The 17664-nt window shown below is 37.7% G+C and overlaps 1 protein-coding gene across 1 annotated transcript in view; it reads right to left on the bottom strand.

Moving 5' to 3' along the window:
- The window catches only part of NEBL (nebulette), a 99664-nt gene that overhangs the window by 56634 nt on the left and 25366 nt on the right, over window positions 1–17664 (bottom strand). The window contains 6 exon segments of the mRNA XM_019470993.1: window positions 77–187; window positions 2408–2518; window positions 5135–5245; window positions 5466–5573; window positions 9595–9699; window positions 11193–11300. Coding sequence (XP_019326538.1) covers window positions 77–187; window positions 2408–2518; window positions 5135–5245; window positions 5466–5573; window positions 9595–9699; window positions 11193–11300 — 654 coding nt within the window.

Below are 17664 nucleotides of genomic sequence, written 5' to 3'. Positions count from 1 at the left end.
ACCACCTGGAATTCTCAATGACAATAATTTGTTGCATTCTGTCAAATGGAAAGCTTGCACCAGGTACAGTACTGACCATGCTTGCAATTTCAGAAGCTTTCTTGGCTCGTCTTATCTCAGGAGTATCTGGACCAACTTGCATGCCCTTTCCTTTAATTTCAGTTTCCAGGTCTTTCTTGTATTGTTTCTGTGAAAATAAAACTTCATACATTATATTCACAATAGCCAGAGAGTTACAGGTAGATTTTTGCACAAGAGATCCAATTTAAGATTTAGAGTAAATCAAAAATCTCAAGTTAAGAGTCACAACTCTTAAGAGTTTTGGCAAGCTTTTGTCAGGAAAACACATAACAAACTACAGGAGGGAAACTTGAGGAGATATTCACTGAATATACAAAACTTTAATTTGGCAGAGAGTGGGGGGAAATCAGTCCATACAGCTTGCTACAATTATCCTCTAAGGTAAAGGGGAAGTTTAGCTCTGCAGAACAGAGTGTAATAAGCCGGTACTTGGTGCCAACGTAATTGAAACACATTTTACTTTTAAGAAAATATTTTATTTATGAAAAGACTACGTGTTAGAAATTTAATACCATACAGAATTGTTTCCAGTCAACTTTCAGAGCAGGAAGTTGTAATTTATTCATTTAATAGGTCTTTCCTGAACCCCAGCCATTAGGCAAGTGGCAGCACTCATCCATGATTGTTGCTTTTTCCCCACAACATAAATTATAAATAACGATAACTAGGAAACAAAATGAATATTTCATCTTCAGCTTATCCAAGCAAGGATATATTTCTTGTTCATCAGCAAATGATATTAAAATGTAATACTGAAATATTGTATACAATAGCTGTACTTTTTTTTTTTAATAAAAAATTGAAAGATTCTCAGGCAGTGCTATTTCTAGTAGTAATCATTCTTTTCTATTATAGTTTATTCTGCCTGTGGAAAACAGGTTTTCTTTTTTCAAAATAAATACATATCATTAAAATATTTTCTTCTTACTTTTCCTGTTAACTATTTTTTAGGCTGTACATTAGTTAGAAAGAAGAAGGAAAATATCCTTCTATTCAATGCAATGGTCTGATCACTTATGGCATGAAGTTACAAGAACAAGAGCAAAAAGACTTTGTCTTCCATCTCTGTCTCACTCTGATGTGGAAATAAATGCGATAAAACAACTCTCAACTTCCCAAACCACATTTTTTTGTAAAAATGTAAGTTAATCTGTGAGAAGACATCATCTCTCTCTTCCTCTCTGCTAAAGGTGGAATGGCAGATGTTTCCTCCTAGCTTCCTAAAGTGTAAAACACCACGGAAAAGATAATCCTGAGGGTTACAGCTGTATATTCCTGCACTTGTTTACAGTGGTAAGGTTGGCCCTATGCATGGCATTCCCTCTGGTTCTTATGGCTATGTATGTATATGTGTGCAAATAAACATTATACCTATTAAATGAATATAAAATATATAAAATAAATATATATATTGCTCTGAAAGAATGACTCCCCAAAGGTGTGAAGTGCAGCAGGAGCTTTGCCTTCCCTCTTCCCTCCCCACACCCTCCAGCCCCAATGCTGCTTCCCAGGCAGCCTGTGCAAGCTCATCCACAGGAGCTGCAGCTGTGCCAGCTTTGGAGCTTGCAGCTCTGCTGAGCACACAGGCTTGCTGAGCACGAGTTCCTCAGGGAGGTCTCCAAGAGACAGTACAGATCAAGAGCAGTCTTCCACTTCCACTCCCAGCCCTTCACAATGGGAGTAGATCGCACACTTAAGTGCTTCCACATAACCTCCGGAGCAACTTAGACCAACACAGTTAATACCAAAGTTCAGTTCTAAAAATATACTCTGGAAGGAGCCTCCACCTGTCTATTTGCATCGGATGAACCACAAGCTCAAGAAAATTCCTTTCTTCAGGAGCAACTCTATTTTTGGAAAAGGTTTTCACAAGTAGAATAATTTGTTTGGATAAAAGATCTTCCCAAGATTCCTGGCAGTCATTACCAATATTTATTTTCAGATAGCAGGTACATGATTCCAAAAAACTCAAAATTATTTCATTAACTTTTCTTTACAAGTCCATTAACAGTCAACTCTTTTTCCATTACAGTATTAATTATACTAGCTGAACAAATAAATAGATGGAAAAATGAACCCAGTTTTGAATGCTGTATCTACTGACCCCACTAACAATTTCCACTGATCTTTTAATTACCTGAAAATCTGAAATATTTGTCATAAGTTGTTTTTTTTCTATATTCTTAAAGCAAAACAGAAATAGCTTAAGTTTTAATACTTACGTATTTCATTGTAGAGCATGTAAAAAAAATTTGAACATTTTCAGTAGAGTATAACAGAGAGTGAACTTTCCGTGACACCAATAACCTTGACTAGCATAACATACCTCATTTAGTATCTGAGCTGCGTTTTTCACTCTAATCAAATCTGGTGTATCTTCAAACACTGTCATTCCTTTTCCTTTCATCCCTTCTTCCAAATCTTTTTAATATTCTTTCTAAAGATTTAAAAAAAAAAAAAAGAGAGAGATTTCTCCACTTAATATTGTGTGCAAGATCTTGAAAAGAAATGCCACTTATTAAATGTCTGAAGGGTCTCTTTGAAATTTCTATGAAAAATGAATTAGCTGAAGTACAGGTTTCAGAGTTAAAATAGAATTGGTAATTATGAAATCAAAAGGTACAATGTTGAAAAAGTGAAAAGGTTTTAATGTAGTCATGTATTTTCCTGTTGTGCTCTTGAAAAATAGTCCTCTCCTATACAGCGCTAGCACATTGTTTAGGGGCCTGAGCTGCTTCTCTACAGACATTTTAACTGCAGTAGCATTTGCTTTTACAGACCAATATATGCTGTGCTGCAGTTTCTACCGCTGTTCCACTAATGACATCACAATCAGGATGGATGCCCTGAACACTACACTAGGACCTGTTAAAATGACTGCTTGATAAATTATAATGTAGAAGCAATATTCCTACTATATCACTTCTGTGCCCCTCAAACACTGCACTGATATGATCTATCAACATTTAGCAACTGCAGCCTCCAGAGTACTCACATGTTCAGTATAAAATTAAAAGCACACTAGAATGTGCCCATGGACATTTGGTTCTTTTTCTTCCCAGTTCCTAGAGAGCTGATGTAAGCCCACTGAAGTTAAAGTTTTGTAAGGATTTTTAATTGCTTTTCCCATCTCCAGTTTTCAGTTAGTTTTTTTTAAGCAAGGAAACTAGAAAAAATTTAAAGAAACTATTTTCCGGAAGAATTTATATAGACATGAATTAACACTCCTAATCACGTATTAAATTTCATAAGCAGTAGCAAGCACCTTTGTCTCTGTATAAGCTCTTTATTTAAACAAAAGGAAACCAGGTATTTTCAAAGACGCTTCTCTTTACCATCAGAAGCATGTCCTACAACAAGCAGGAAACAACTTCTATTGATTTAGAATTATTAAATTCAGCTATCTCTTCTGAAGGAGTTGTGAATGTGGTTCCAGAGAAGAAAGTTCTTATTGTTACAAAATGCAAAATATTTGCAGAATTCTCTACAGTGGGAAGGCAATAGAATAAGCTGGAACACAGCTGACACTTTAAAAAAAAAAAAATAAATAAATAAATACTTGAACAAATAATTCATTTTTAATAACTCCAGGTTCTTCTTGTTTCATGCAGTACCTATCTAAAGTTTATTAGGAACCTTCACGCAAAAATACTGAGCTATATCCTTGACTATGAAGAAATACATCATTTTGCTGAATCTTGAAAAATAATAATTAATTTGACTTATGTAATCTTTGGTTTTGAAACCTGTTCCTTGAATGTGGATATAAAATCATTTGAAATTCATGCAGTTATGCATTAAAATACCGTTTTCATTTTCTCATATTCTTCCCCTCTGGCTTACAAGCGTGGTTTACTCCCTAAGTAATGAGTCTCAGAACTTGAGGAGGTAAGAATTAGGGAACATCTTAATGCATGTAGCACTATGGAGGGAAGTTACATCAAAATTTTCAAAGATGAACATTTACAGCACATCTGCGACTATGCATGCACTAACCACTTCTGTGGACATTCAGCACGCAGTGAGATTAATTCAATGAAATGCAAGCATTTGCATTTTTCCCTAGTCAGTAGGCATACATGAGACGTATGCATAGAATGGTACTGCACAAACTAGACCTAGCTTGAGAGTTGTCTACCTGACAGCCAAGCTTATGGGAATAAAATAGTAAGCCTAATCTATCGAACCAACCAATACTCAAAATCTAACATGAAAACAGTTTTGAATAACAATATAAAAAGACTAAAGATAGAAGGATTCTCAGTTACGGGAAAAAAGTGATTTAATTTACACTGCCACAGACAACTGAAGAACATTGGACAAATATTAAAGAAACAGTGGGCATACAGAAAACCTGCACCTTCTAACAAAATTTGCTTAAAGCAGATTATGCAATATCACAGCTATATTATGGAATTTTGGTCTTCTTTATTTTCATCCATAACATGTATGATAGATAATGATTTCAATTAAATTAGTTAAAAGTGACTACACACAGCTCGAGGCATCCATATAACCACAACAGACTATCACAATCCTGAAATAATTACTCAAAAGGAAAAACTGCCATCTGGACACCAACAGAAAGCCTCCTTTCCACCCCTCCATCTATCTGGAAAGCAAACTCCAGGCCCTCTCCAAAACTCTATCAAACAGATGTCTTTTGCAGCATGCCTGGAAGGTCACCAAATTTGGGCTATTTGAGCCCAGGGGAGGAACAAATTCCAAAACTGAGGCCCTCAGAGGGAATGTCCTGCCAACGATCCATTTTCTATGGAGTCATCTGATTTGTTCGTTTAACTGTTTTTCTGGTCCAGGTGTGCTGAGCTTTATCATTTCCTTATATTCATAAGGAAACTTCAAAAAGTATCGATTCTTATTGCAGGACTATTCAGAATATAAAATGACACGCTGCAATTTCTACTCATGAAGTCACTTTTGTATTTAGCTACCAAGTTAACCATAAGTTGTTCAGCACTCGGTAGCTTGTAGTGATGCTGCTTATTGCTCATTTACATCTTAACAACAAAAAAAAGAAATAAAAATCCTTCACCTCTTTCAGAAGGCTAGTGACTTGTTTTATATGCAAGAACTCTGGGGTCTTGTCTAAATCCATTGAGGGTCTTCCCTTGATCCCTTCTTCAAAATCTTTGCGATACATTTTCTATTGAAGCAAAAACAACAATTAGTGGTACATGCAGGTGCATTTCCAAGCATATTCCAGAAAGAACATTGTAAACAGACTCAATACTAATTCCACCATATTCTCAATTTATAAAACCTTTACAATCTGCTTCATCCATTTTCTTAACCTGAGTACAAGATGTCTGTTAGCTTCTCTGTTGATCTAAATTTTGCTAGTTCAAGCACACAGTTTTACTAACCTCACTTTGCATCTTTTGAGCCTCCTTTGAAACTTGATACATTGGTGTATCCACAAACTCCAGCATTGTCCTGCCTTTAGATTTTTCATAATTTTCTTTGTACTTGACCTAGGAAAATGAAAATAAATGCTGTTAACAGCTGAGAGAATGTGAGTTCTGATTGCTTGCTATGGCGACAGACAAATCCTGTCTTAGCCATACTCCTTAGAGGTTTTGACTTGGAAGAATCCTTCCAAATTTAACCTGTTGGAGAAATAGAGCAGCTAGACAAGGAAATTTTTTCTGGAGCAATTTATTCCTTTGCTTCAGAATGTCAGGCCTAGAAATGGTGAACTTTGAAGACAGCAGGAGTGAGGAGCATCAATCACAATCCTTAAACTAATTGCAAGATTTTGGTTGAATGACCTATGTCTCAACAGTTGGCAGCTTTTCAATAGGATCCCCTGGCATGTTTCCATTAAACAACACATTTACTGTAAAAACAACAAAATCTGTTTCACAACCAGGCCCCACAGGTCTCTCTTTCAGGCTCAGGAGCACCATTCTGAAATGCACTTTTGTTTGTACCTGTGGGAAGGAAAGCTACTGCCTCAATAGAGTCTGGTCTTGCACCAACATTCCCCTCACAGCTACCAATGACCAAGACCTTAAAGCTAGCAGCAAAATCATATTGAAGGACAGAGGGTTAAGACACCAACATACATTTTTTTGCTAAGTCACAAAGCAAATACACTTTGTTTGGAAACCTGGAGAAGCCTTCTGAACTCATTCATTCCCACTCTTTTGATTAAGATGGGCAAACACATTATTTAGCTCAATCAATCAGCCTGTGATATGGTGGAATATTCTACACAAGCCATAAAGGAAAGCAAATAGCTACAAATTAAAGTATGATATTCAGAATGAGTAATATTTTAATTTATTTGTCTCTTCAAAACTAATAATGTCTGATTTGAGAAAAGTGTTAATCTCTTTCCCTGTCAGGCTTCTGCACTAAGTTCGGGTCCTGCAAAAACACTCTCCTCTCTCCTCATGGGGCGCTTCTGATTGAATATGCACTGTACATCACTGTAATTTGTCATGCAGTTTTGTGCCTGATTTAATCACTGTTAGAATGCTGCATTTTTCTCTTTGCAAGATATATTTATGATTGCGTATACCTGACTTTGAAGCACTGCATTTTCTGTGTGATGGATTTGTTCAGCTGTATCCGGGGTGAAATGATAGAAGCCCTTGCTTTGCTTAAATGATTTCTTATATTCATACTGAAACAAAAAATATCCAAGAATGTTTTCACAAACAAAATCCAGAAGGTTTTGTAATTTAAATACCATTTAAAATAACTATGAGAGAAACAGCATAAAAGAAACTATATTTTAGGCCTCCCAACTCAGGAGTTCCACTGCTAAATTTGAATTTAAAATACTGTGATGAAATGAAAAAAGGATATGATGAAAAATAACTTTTGTAAGTTCTTAGAGAAAACACTTGTCCTGCTCATCCAAAAGTCAAATGTTTATGTTCGCTAAAAAATGACCATTATTATTTACATTTGAAGTGCAGAGGAACACATATGATGGTCTGCATTTGCCTCCTAGTGGAAATAATTATAAATGTCACACAAAAAAATCACTTCTGTAGTGGAAACTAAAATTATCTCCATCTGTAGATACAGACTTTCTACTTTTACTCCATTCCTCAACTAATGGAACAAAATTTAAGAAAAAAAACAACTTTAAAAAATCGAATGAGGTAAATCGCACAAGCTTTTGCTACACTAAACTACAGGCACGAGATTCAGTCTCTTAAGTCCTATTTATTCACCCTGTTCCATAAAATGAAACACATCTAAGTTCCCTTTTTTTTTAGCCTGTAGTTCATTAGCATCTCAAAGTCTCTACAATAGGAACAGATTTAAAATGTGCAAAACAATAAACTAGCTGTTGTACATATATCAGTGTTTTTAATTTTATGTTTCCATAGTTCATGCCAAAGAGAATTACATGTATACCACATGAGGGGAAAGTTTCACCTTGTGAACTCTCTTCCTCATCAAAATAAAGAAAATAGGATGATTTTGACCTGTCAGAATCAGTCTATTTGTGTCCAAACATGCCCATCAAGCTTTCCTCTTAACTGCTAGAATTAATTCCCATGGAAGTTGACGTACAACAGCTTTGCATTGGTATTATAGTATATGTGTTTCATAAAGTTGCACACACTTCTACACTCTAGGTCAATCAGCAAACCAGTTCAATCAACCATATTAGTTTATGAGTTTAATTAACCATATAGGTTACAATGTATCACACCGAGACAGATGTAGCTATGTTACGCAAAAGATGAAGAGAAGCATAAAGTTCAAGGGAGAAGGGTGTACTACAGGGAAACAGCACAATTGGTCAATTAGCAAGAAGCTCTGTGTTTCAGAGGGGAAAAAAAAAAAACAGACCATGCAATCAGTCTTTGGAAATCAGTTAATGGCACAGTCAGGAAGACTGTTTCATACAGTGGAAGCAGACTTCAAGAAAGATTTGGTATGAGCTGTGAAGAGACAAGGCGGAGAACACAAAGAAGGTACTGGAAAAGCATGGAGAAAGGCAGGAGAGTAAGCCATGTTAAAATCAAAGAGGTGACATGGGGAGGTCAAATCTGAGAACGATTTTGAAAATGGGATTTCTGTAGAAGACAAATAGCTAGTGGAGACCTTAGGGTTGACAAAGCATTCTTCTTCCTGCTCACAGCAAGAAAAAATATCCACCAGCATCTGGACAATGCAAAAATCAGAGACTTAGTATTTATGGAGTCCTCAGAAGAGGGCATAGACAATATGAATCAACCCCTCCTAGGCAACAGAAAGAAATAAATTTTGCAAGAAGTGAGCTGCCTTAAGGGAAAGTCCAGGTTTCTATCTCATTAGAGATAAGATGACAAACTGATGAAGTTCATTCTGAGGGTGTTCATTTAATCAGCAAAAAGAATGCCTATCTTACCTTACACTGAAGGAAACTAGAATTAGGCCAAAATGCACATGAAGAATGCAGAAAGTGAAAGCTATCAACTCATTTATTACCCATACAAAAGGGGATAGTCAGTGTTAGCTTCACATATCAGAGTGAGACAGATAAAAAGCAAGCTTCAGTTCACCAAAGAGCAACACAAAAATCAAGTACAGACAGGAAGGCTGGATTATTTTGATTATTTTAGACACAAGCTTCCATAAGCAGGCACTGACTCAGAAGATGACCCAGTATGCTCCTAGTCATTAGGGCTAACCCTTTGTGTATGAAGCGCTCACCTCCTGCTGACCGTGAGCAATCCTCCTTCCCAACACCACCCACTCACACTTCCCAACACCACCCACTCACACCTCTCCACAGCAGTTCTGCGGCCCTTCTGTGGTTTCTGGAGTAAAGACGACAAATGCAGCTAACCAGCCTACAAGAACTGCGCATGTAGCATAGGTGCTCTTGGAGTGGGAGAGAAGCTTCAGCATTGCACAGAAGCCAGGGGTTTCCTACCTCTTCTTCCCCATTTCAACCCCCATCGCTATCCTATGTCAGACCACCAGCCCCATCAAGGGGCATGTCTTGTTACACGGCAGAATGGAGTATGTGCCTATTACCTGATCCAGTGTAAGAAGCCTCAGACACTGATCAGAGAAGAAAGGCTTAGCCAGAAAAGCTCTAAGGGAAGCTAGCACTCAAGAGGCTGTTGATGGCAGAAGTCCAAATATTAAACTAGCATAATGGTCACTCCTGTACAGACACTTGCAGATGAAAGCAGTAAGAAAGATCTTAGGCAAAACAAGGTTTGCAAGGAAAGAAGTATCTTAGATCAACAAAGGAAAAAAACAGACAAGGTTTCAGACATATAAGAAGAAATACTCAAGTACCAGAAGTCTCTGTGATTCTTACCCAGTACATTAGTTGTTCTAGTAACTGAAATATCTCTCCCCAAAAGCCCTTCTTTCTCCACTACATCCCCCAACTATTATGTTTACAACACTACAGTCTACTACATGAGACCATGAAGCAAGTACCAAAAATTTATGTATTCTACAGTGACTATACATACTACATTCCTTACTACATATATTTTTCAGATCTTTCTTATAAAGGCAACTTACATCACTATGTGTTTTGCTGATATTTAAAGCATGGTTTAAATATAGCAGGTTTGGTAGATCAGAGGCTGGATCATGTAGGCTTTCCAAATCTTTCTTGTAATTCACCTGGAAAGAGAATTCAGGTTATGTAAAATAAAGATTAACAAAATAATTCACAGCTTCATATTACACCGTGGCCGTCCAGAAACAGAAAGCAAAGTGCTTGCGCCTGAACAACCTCTACCAGCCACTAGATGGTGGTCATTTACTATTATTTGGAGGAAAAGGAAAAATCAATACCGGATTCATTCTACTGAGCAAATATTTGGGAACTACTCAAACTTTTCCTCAAAAAGGACATTTACAACAAAATCACACTTTGTATGACTTTTCAGACTAGAAAGGAATTATTATTATTATTTTAAACACTGTTGATTCTTGTTCTTTTTCTCTTGATTCAGGAATTACACTAACTGTCCAAATAAAAAAGTTGGATATAAAACAGTTAAAGGGAAGTGTTCCTGGATATTTTATTTAATGCACATTGCTTTCAGCAAAGATAAGCAATATAGTCACCTAATGCACTTCATTAAGTGGCAGAAGATAACTTCCTATCAGCCTATAGTAGGATTTTCCATACTTCTGATAGCTGGATGCTCATCTTTACAGGAAGAAGACTAGCAACCTTACCTATCTTGGATGACAAATCTTTTAAACTAACACCTTTAGTCACCTCCACGTATGTACCATGCTCTTCACTGATTTAGGCAGACTTCAAATCAACAATACTCAGTTTGCATCTCTCTTATAATAATAATTACTTCAATGAATTTTTTACTAAACATTTAGATTTCGGAAACAATTACATATTCTGTTGGACCCTTCCCAGAGCTGGCCTTTCCCGTTCCCGTTGGGTGGTGCCCCACACTTTGGAAACGCCAGACTACAGAGTGAAGGCTTATCTCTTGGCTATCTGGGATCATGGCCCCAAAGAAGAGCTCACATTTTTAGCATTAGACACACTGCTAAATATATCATCCCAACAGCATTATCGCTCGATATAGATGTTTTCTCCAATCTGGCTCCAGCAGCAGGCACCCATTGCTGAATCTAGTGACTCTTGTACTTTGTAATACCATTCAGAAGATCAACCGTCAGAACGAAGTCTAAAAGATAGACAACCAAATCTGAGCTGCTCATGCAATCTCCTTCTACAACCACTGGAGAGATGCCAGCACTTCGCTCCTCTAAAGACAGGCATCTACGACAGGTCAGAACAATTGCCCTCTAGACCTGTTTATTTCTTTTCCGAATACAAAGGCACCGAATACAAGGCGATTAGCTCAGAGCAAGCAGCCATACCTTTTGACACACAAAGTTAAGCGAGATGAATCTCATCTAAAATGGTTATGAAAAACTCTGCAGGCCCTTGGAGAAAGGCTTTGTCAGAAGCAGAGGAAGAAATGGATAACATGCTGTACCTGCTATACAGACACACTGTACAGCAGAGACTGCTGCTCAGAGTAATTCATAAGATGGAAAAAGAAATTCTGCTTGAGAATAAATGTTAGGTTTTTCAGGATGTAAATGCATGTAAAATACAAAGCAAATTCACTTACATCACTTGCCAAGGTGGATGCAATCTGTGTTTGCTTGAAGGAAGCACTGTCAAGAGGATTGTACTGGTGGCTCTTCATTTCCTTACTGAACTGCTCTTTGTATTTCACCTTCCACCAGAACAAACATATCTAATATTAACATGTAGCACTTAAAGAAGGCACAGAGAATTCAGACTACAAAGGAGCTTATTAAAGGCAATTGCCTTATCCATAAATCTTTAAACAATGAAGATGTTTAAAGAAGCTCAGTTTAGCCACACCTGTGACTGTCTTGTGCTGGTTTCAAAGTAATATTTATGTATCCGACTTTTACTAAAATAAAAAAATAATTTAAAATTGTCATATGCAATTACTGGTGCTGAAGGATTTATAAAAAGGAAACAGAAACAAAACCATATGACTCACCTGAGTAACCAAATAAACCAGAACTGTTTAACTAGCAATAATAATCTACTCGCTGAAAATCATTCAATTCATAATTAACATCAAAAATGTGTTTTTAACAAAAAAACAATTTATAAGATGAATAAATTGTAAAACTTGTCAAATAAATCACTTGTAAATTTTTGAAACTGAGAAGTCAGAATCAAACTTCCTACTCATCCATCTTCCCACCTCCAGGTCCATGTGTTACTCGCGCTGTCCTAGGCTGTCACCAGAGCCCCCAGGTCTATTTTTAATTCTGCCAGAAATTTCCCATGAGACCCAGAGGAATCTCTCTGTAGTACAGTCCCTTCGTGGGGACAATGCCTACCTCATTACAGTGTTAGAAAGCATAATTAAATGACTGTCTGCCATCACTTTCACTCTCTTCTTGTTCAAAAGAAAAAGGGGGAATGACGAGACGTGTAAGAGGAAATGAGCAATACATAAAAGTTGAGGCAATGGCATTAAAAGTAAATAAATCACAAAAATTCCATAAAACATGCTGAAGAACTGAATTCAGAATCTGAAAATATGAAATCAAACAAATAGTAAGTCTCCCTCCCTTGCCCCCCTTGTTGTGCATGATCATCAAACATCTGGAGACTTTGCACACATGCCTCGCTTCTTTCCAACAGCTGGGCATAATGGAGGAGAATAAAGTTCAGTCTCAATTATGCTGCTTTCATGAATGTTAGTCAGACACCCGATATCTGAGCCTATGCAACATCCATTATAATTTACCACACTCTGCATTAAATAAATAAGCGGCTTTTTCCTTACTCCTTTTTTCTCTATTCCCACATGAATGTCTGATAAAGTGGTTAAACCACCTCAAACAATCTCCTTCAAAATTTTTTTTTTGCTCAGCTTTAGTTGTGGAAAGAATTTTCTTTTTCCTTTTTTGTTTTTCCTTGCCTCAAAAGACTCTCAGCATGGTTTACCCTACACAATCTCATTACGTTTAGCCACGATGCCAAATATTTCATTAATCAGGATAACAAGAAACCAAAACTAAGCCACCCAAACAGAAACTAACCGTATATGTTCAAGAACTACATTATGATTCCAGCACTTATGTTAATTTTTCAAAGGAAGGAAACTCTAAAACATTGTTACTTTTAAAGAGAAACTTTATCTGAACACATGATGAACTTCATAATCTTTCACACTAACTCTAGAAAAGAATAGGTAGGTTCATCTGGTTCATATTGTTTGATATTTGCCTTGGCTTTGGATCAAGTGCAAAAGCATATATCTGAATAAAAAGACACTGCCTTTGTCAAAGGCAAATCTACATTCTGTACAAGCAGTGAAGGAATAAATCAGGGTTTTTCTCTTTTAAAAGGTGTATCCAAAACTTGCCTTCTAATAAAAATCAGGCAGTGCTGGAATATGTGATTCAAAAAGCCTCCGAAACCAGGGATCAAGTCAGCATGGTGAGCAAAATTGTCTTTTACTCCTCGGGCATCAGATCACATAATAACAACATCGTGCACAAGAGTTTAAATATCCAGCTACTGCAGGCTGTCTCCTGCCCAGCCAACAAATGGCCTCAAACTGTGCAGGCGGACCGAATGCACAACATGGTCCTTGACATTCTTGTTAAGTGTGAAAACGTCACTGCCAAAGGCACCTCTCCTCACAACTGGCTTGCCATCTTCCAGCTGCAGCCATTTCATGCCATTTTTAAAAAGATTTTTTTAGCAATACATTTCACTCTAGAGATTCCAGTAATAAATCCTTGTTAGTGTCACTTCAGATCACATCACTGCTACTGAAGGAAAGAGGGGGAGACAATGAACCCAGTCTTCACAGGGCTATCTGTCCTGATGCCAATGTGCAGGAGCGTCCCAAATTTAAGGAGACCGCCCACCAATGCAACTGTAAACGTTCCCGTTGCGGTGAGGGGTGTCTCGGTATCTCTAGGCCCTGCTGCCTCATCTGGCTGCTCTGCTTATTGCCTTCGCTCTCCTCCCCAGCACCACCGCACATGTCGCTGTGGGGCAAAATGGAGGCCGCACAATAATATCAGATGACCCTGGTGGTATCTCAAGAGCACTTCCAGCAGTAATTTCACTCTGGCTTGTCACAGGGGATTCATCTCATTTAAAGCTACACACGCATTCACTGTCTATTTTATCGGTATTTTCCTGTTTCCTTCTCCCTTTTGAAAGAAAGCGTGGGGTGGGAGAGGGAGAAGAGAGAGGAGCAAGCCCATGGATGAGTCACTGTGAAGTAATGCACACCGTATTTATCCTTCTTTTGAACAGGAGAAAGTTATGAATGCAATTTAAAGGGGAAAAATATGCCTGAGATAAAGGGTTCTGATTAAAAACAAGGAAGAAAAATACTTCATCAGTGTTTTCTAAAACATCTGAAGGGGGGAGGTCTTAGCAATGCTATAACATGGTGGAAGAGCAAACAAAAAGTGGGAGTAGAAATGACAGTTGTTAGTGGAAGCTTATCTAGAAATTTCATCGTTAACCAAAAGCTTTATTTTAATGAAGGTTTAAAACGATGGCTACTTATTTACCATCTTAATTAAAGTCTTAAGTTTGTTTATTTTTTTAGAGAGTATGTAGTGGGGGTTAATTTAAAAGAAATGCATGTAGGCTGCTCTCTAATTGTTGCTGAAGAGCAGACTTTGAGGGCTTTTAACACAACAACATCCCTGAAAAACCAAACTGGTTTTAAATAAGGCCTGGATAAACAAACTTCTCATCAGCCTTGCACAAAACCTATAAAAGTCAGAATTGCAGCTGGACAGAGCAGTGTCTTTTGAAGCTTTGCAGCAACATTCCTAAATCAAATCTGTAGTTCAAAGCTGTTCACACAGGGAGTGTTCAGTTTCAGAAGTGGATGACATCACCCACTTTTCAGATTTACAAAGAAACTACAAAAAATGAATCATTCAACCACTGGGATCCCAGGTTGAAGCAGACACTTGCAGCTAAAGCATTTCCTCATGACCATATGAAAACATTAAAAAAAAAGAAAAACCTGTCAGAGCACATAGATATTGAAGGAAATGTAACATAAACAGGACGCTAAATTAAAATATTGGTCGCTAAAAGCACTAGCAGAGTTTAAAGCAAAGAAAGACTGAGAAAATCCTAGGCTTTTTGTGTTGTTACTGATAACCTCAGAGAAGGTACATTTTGAAAAACATTCTACCTCTAACAATTTTATCCCTGAAATAATAAGCACCAGATCCAGCATAAAATATGAATATCCAAAATTAGTCATCGTAAAACCAATTATTGAACACCATAAGGGGAATACTTCATACCAGCAGCTCTTTGAAAAAGCTAATAAAATGCATTAGAAGACATAAACAAGAGCTTGTTTTTAGAAAAAATACAAAAAATAACCCAAATTATACAATGTACATTCAGCAAATTGACAAGCTTCATGTTTTCACAAAGGCTAACACAGTTTCTGTTTTAAATTTGGTTTAAAATCAACAGAAAGGGGTTAACGCGTGCTGTGGGTAAATATACTAGTTCTGGGAGCTATTATTTTTGCTGCTGCTGTTGTCAAAAGCTTTGTTAAATTAAAAAAAAAAAAAAGGAAAAAGAGAGAGAAAGAAAGAGGGTACACTGATTTTGTAGAGCCTTGAGTGCCAGTCAAACATTAACACTATTTTCTTCACTTTGTTTGCCTTCCTGCTTGCTTTGATTGCTTTCTCCCTTCGTTACACCCACACTGCCTGACCTCTTCTTGCTCCTGTTCTCTATACTCCCTAAATTACCTACCCATATGCACCACATTAAAACATGTTATCATCTTCTCTTCCCATTACATCCATCAGAATTGTCAACTTTGCAAATTTGCTGTGAGGGTCAAATAACTAATATTTCTCTGCATGTCGCAGCTTATAGATTCATGCTATTAAGAGATATTATCAACTTTCAGCACAAAAAGTTTATAATGCTCCCATTTGCTGAGAAACAAATGGAAACCCTAAAAGCCAGAAAGTCTGGAGACAATAAAGAGATCATTAACTTTACTACTTTTTAAATCTTGTAATTGTTACAAGCCTGCTCCACGATCCTTGCATGAAGAGGACTGACGTGACTGACCCACATGTAGGGTTCTTCCTCTCCTACAGCACAGGTGCATTCCTCATCCTGCCCCACCACCCTGCTCTTTGGACACAGGGGTCATCTTCATTTTTCTGTGCTCTTGATTTATGATCAGAGTGTCTAAGTGTTATGATGATTCAAATAATATATAAAAACATTAGACAACTCATGGCCACTGCCCTTCTATCAGAGGAGATGGGGAATTGCTGAGTGCATCTCCCCACTGCTGAAAGCAGCCTGGTATTTACAGCCTTCATCCTGCTCTATGCAGATGGCTGCCAGAGGAGTGTCAGGCTGAAGCACTGCCTCCCTTTCTAAAAGTACGTGGCCCATGACACACACTGCAAGCAGCCACAACAGTGTAGACTGAGGAGAGGACAAAAGAAGGGAGGATCTCAAAACCTGGATCCAGGCCCAGTGGCTGCAGAGTTTGGACGACCAAGGTTTATTAAGAATCTTCTTTACAAATAAACTGTAAGCAAGCTACATTTTGTCAACTGCTCCTCTCTTCCTGCCACACCTTCTGCACTATTTGGACTCTCTAAAGAAGTTAAAATTGCACACCAAATGCTCTCTTCTGCAGAAGGATCTCAACTGGAACTGCTGCCATCCCCGTCCCTGGCAGTGAAGAGACTCTATTATAAAGCTTTTGCAGATGCAGCATGCGTTGTCCAAGAGGAAAAGCACATCTAACAAAAATGAGATAAAAAGTGCACTGATGAAGCCTGTGATGCAGCTGGCTCAGCACCAGCCTGCAGGACCCCATGATCCAGCTGGTATTTTTTGATTGTTGCAATTGCTGGCCACAACCTCAGGGCTTAGTGAGATGGAGAGGGCTATTGGAAAGGGATCCGCCTTAGTCCCATTTGCGACAACAGGCAGCTGCAAGCCCACTAGATTCTGAAATAGGCTGCACAGAAAGGAGTGTGTAGGCACCCACTGAGTAGAAATAAAGGACACCACACACTAAATTTAGATATGAACCCTTTTAAAAACCACTAAAGATGTTTGCTAAATGACAGACAGCTCCCTTTCCTATAAATGACAGCAGCATAGCACTAGCTCTTCCTAGAAAGCATAGGTTGACTTCCAAGCCTGCACGATGCTAAACACAAAAGAATCTCTTAACACACTTGCCCATCAGCAGAGGAATGAGCACATGCTCCGTTACAAAATGGAAGAAAGAAATCTATTTGGAAACCACACAATAATTTTGCTTCTGAACACATCATTAACAAAGCAATAAAAAAAAATGTATTTTCTTCTTTTTCCCTTTGTGCGGTATTAATGCTTCAAAGTTAATGATGGTCCACTGTGAAACAGGAAATCATGTAGCAGATATCTAAGGACAACATTTGGTGACAGCAAAAGGAGCTCAACCTCTTGCAAGCAGACACTGCACTGTTTTGCAGCTTGTTCTCTATGACACATTATTTTCATTTTATCCTAGTTCTAGGGAAGTTGTTTACTATCTAGGCAAATCACAAGCATTTGTTACACAACACTGATTTTCAGACTGTTCTAGTGTATACACTACTACACTTGGGGTTTTTTTCTAGTTCTGGTAAGACTGACATGGCCTTCTCCAATCAAAGGGCATTATCCTCCTCCTACAGGAGGGCAGAATTTGTTCCTGGGTTTACAAAAGCTCGAAGTGTAGCCTGACAGGATTGCTAGCAAGGATTATGCAAGGCATTGTTAAAGAACTACTCTAGAAAAAAGAAAAAAAAAAGAAAAAAAACAAGAAAAAAAACCAGGTCAGCAGTCAAAAATTCCTTCTCATGATGTCAGGCTGATCTGTAGTAGAGTCTTATGAGTAGATCTTACAAGAGTAGAAGACTCGTAAGAGGAAAAGAGGGAATATTTGTGTTTTCAGGTTTCTTTTTAGATATGGACTAAAGTAATCCCTCCATTTTTCTCCTTTTTTTTCTTTTTTTTTTTTTTCTTTTTTTTTTTTTTTT

Source organism: Aptenodytes forsteri, unplaced genomic scaffold (genome assembly GCF_000699145.1).
Source record: "Aptenodytes forsteri isolate BGI_AS27 unplaced genomic scaffold, ASM69914v1 Scaffold336, whole genome shotgun sequence".
Taxonomy (NCBI): domain Eukaryota; kingdom Metazoa; phylum Chordata; class Aves; order Sphenisciformes; family Spheniscidae; genus Aptenodytes; species Aptenodytes forsteri.
Note: the sequence above shows the minus strand (reverse complement) of the source record. Positions and strands in the feature narration are given on the sequence as shown.